This window comes from Acanthisitta chloris, unplaced genomic scaffold, assembly GCF_000695815.1.
Source record: "Acanthisitta chloris isolate BGI_N310 unplaced genomic scaffold, ASM69581v1 scaffold11060, whole genome shotgun sequence".
In the NCBI taxonomy this organism is placed as follows: Eukaryota; Metazoa; Chordata; class Aves; order Passeriformes; family Acanthisittidae; genus Acanthisitta; species Acanthisitta chloris.
Genome location: NW_008649938.1, coordinates 40816 through 42168, shown reverse-complemented (window position 1 = coordinate 42168; position 1353 = coordinate 40816). Strand labels below are relative to the sequence as shown.

The following is a 1353-nucleotide window of genomic DNA, read 5'->3' as shown; positions in this document are numbered from 1 at the left end:
TTTTTCCCTGTACATCCATCTGTTCCACGTGCCTCCTGTGCCCAGGGAAGTGCTGTGTTACAGCTCACTGGCAGCCAGCAGAAGCAGGGGCAGCATCACTGAGCAGAGCCCATCAATTGCTTTTACCTGCAGTTTTGTTGCAAAACCTGTGAAGCACTGAACAAATATGTGCACTAGATAGATGCAACACTAGGATCTCACTATTCCTTGAGCCAGGCCAAGCCAAAACTGAAACACACAAACCTAAGAAACTGGCGATGAACTCATTGCAGATGTGCATTATGGATGCATTGCAGGAACTGAGGTGACTTTGGCACACCAAGATATAATGCTGCTGGGGGGCAGAAACACCTGACTCAAGTTATCAAGGGACAAAACTCCACACTCCTGGTTAGACAAAACCAGATGCTCCCTGGAAACAGGTACCTGTGTGTACTGGTGTCTGGCAAAGCTACCTTGAATCACCACTCAGCAGATCCCTACAGTGATGGAATTACCTCTCTTTTCTACTTCTGTCCAACACTGTGCAATCTTTTTGCTACTGCAGTAATGAGGGCAGCTCCCTTCCCACTTCCATCTTCAGAAAGCATGAAAGTCACATCACACTGAGGTGCCAGTTGCTTCACTGTTTCCTGCAGGATCCTAGAAAAACTGAAAGGAAAGAACAGAACATTTTACCAGCTGCTTTCTGGTCTGAGATCTTTGTGTTTATCTATGAGCAAGGAACCATAACCTCAGCCAACATCTTCCTCTCATACTCTACAGCATTGTTTGCTGTTTGCTTTTCCTCCTATCCATGAAAGAACACAGGTTTCTGTACACAATCAGATTCTCATTTTATTTCTCCACTTTAATTTTGTTCAGCATGATGTCACACCTTGTCTTTAGAGACCATGAAGGAGGCTCTCTTCTCCCAACTCAAAAGCTACTGCATCTACCTCTAGGCCTTGCCCACAAAATATTGACTCAACTCCAAAAACTTAAGAGAGCTTTCTTTAAGGGAGACCCAGATAATGCAGAAACCTCCCAAAACATTGGAAAATAAATATTAGAAGAGTGAGTTCACTCAACACCACAGAGAAAAGAGCCTCCCAGTTGTAAATGGGCTTGACTTAGTGATTTTTGACCCTGCATCTACCTCTAGGCCTTGCCCACAAAATATTGACTCAACTCCAAAAACTTAAGAGAGCTTTCTTTAAGGGAGACCCAGATAATGCAGAAACCTCCCAAAACATTGGAAAATAAATATTAGAAGAGTGAGTTCACTCAACACCACAGAGAAAAGAGCCTCCCAGTTGTAAATGGGCTTGACTTAGTGATTTTTGACCCTTTGGCCAGGCAAGTGACAGGATG

The 1353-nt window shown here is 43.9% G+C and overlaps 1 protein-coding gene across 2 annotated transcripts in view; it reads right to left on the bottom strand.

The window, feature by feature from the left end:
- Positions 1-438: 438 nt before the first annotated feature.
- Positions 439-1353, bottom strand: part of HKDC1 (hexokinase domain containing 1) — a 19795-nt gene continuing 18880 nt past the window's right edge. For both annotated transcript variants that reach the window (XM_009079048.1, XM_009078974.1), the window contains exon 18: positions 439-651. In XM_009079048.1, the coding sequence (XP_009077296.1) occupies positions 507-651 (145 nt within the window). In that variant the 3' untranslated portion in view covers positions 439-506. The remainder of the gene's footprint in view (positions 652-1353) is intronic.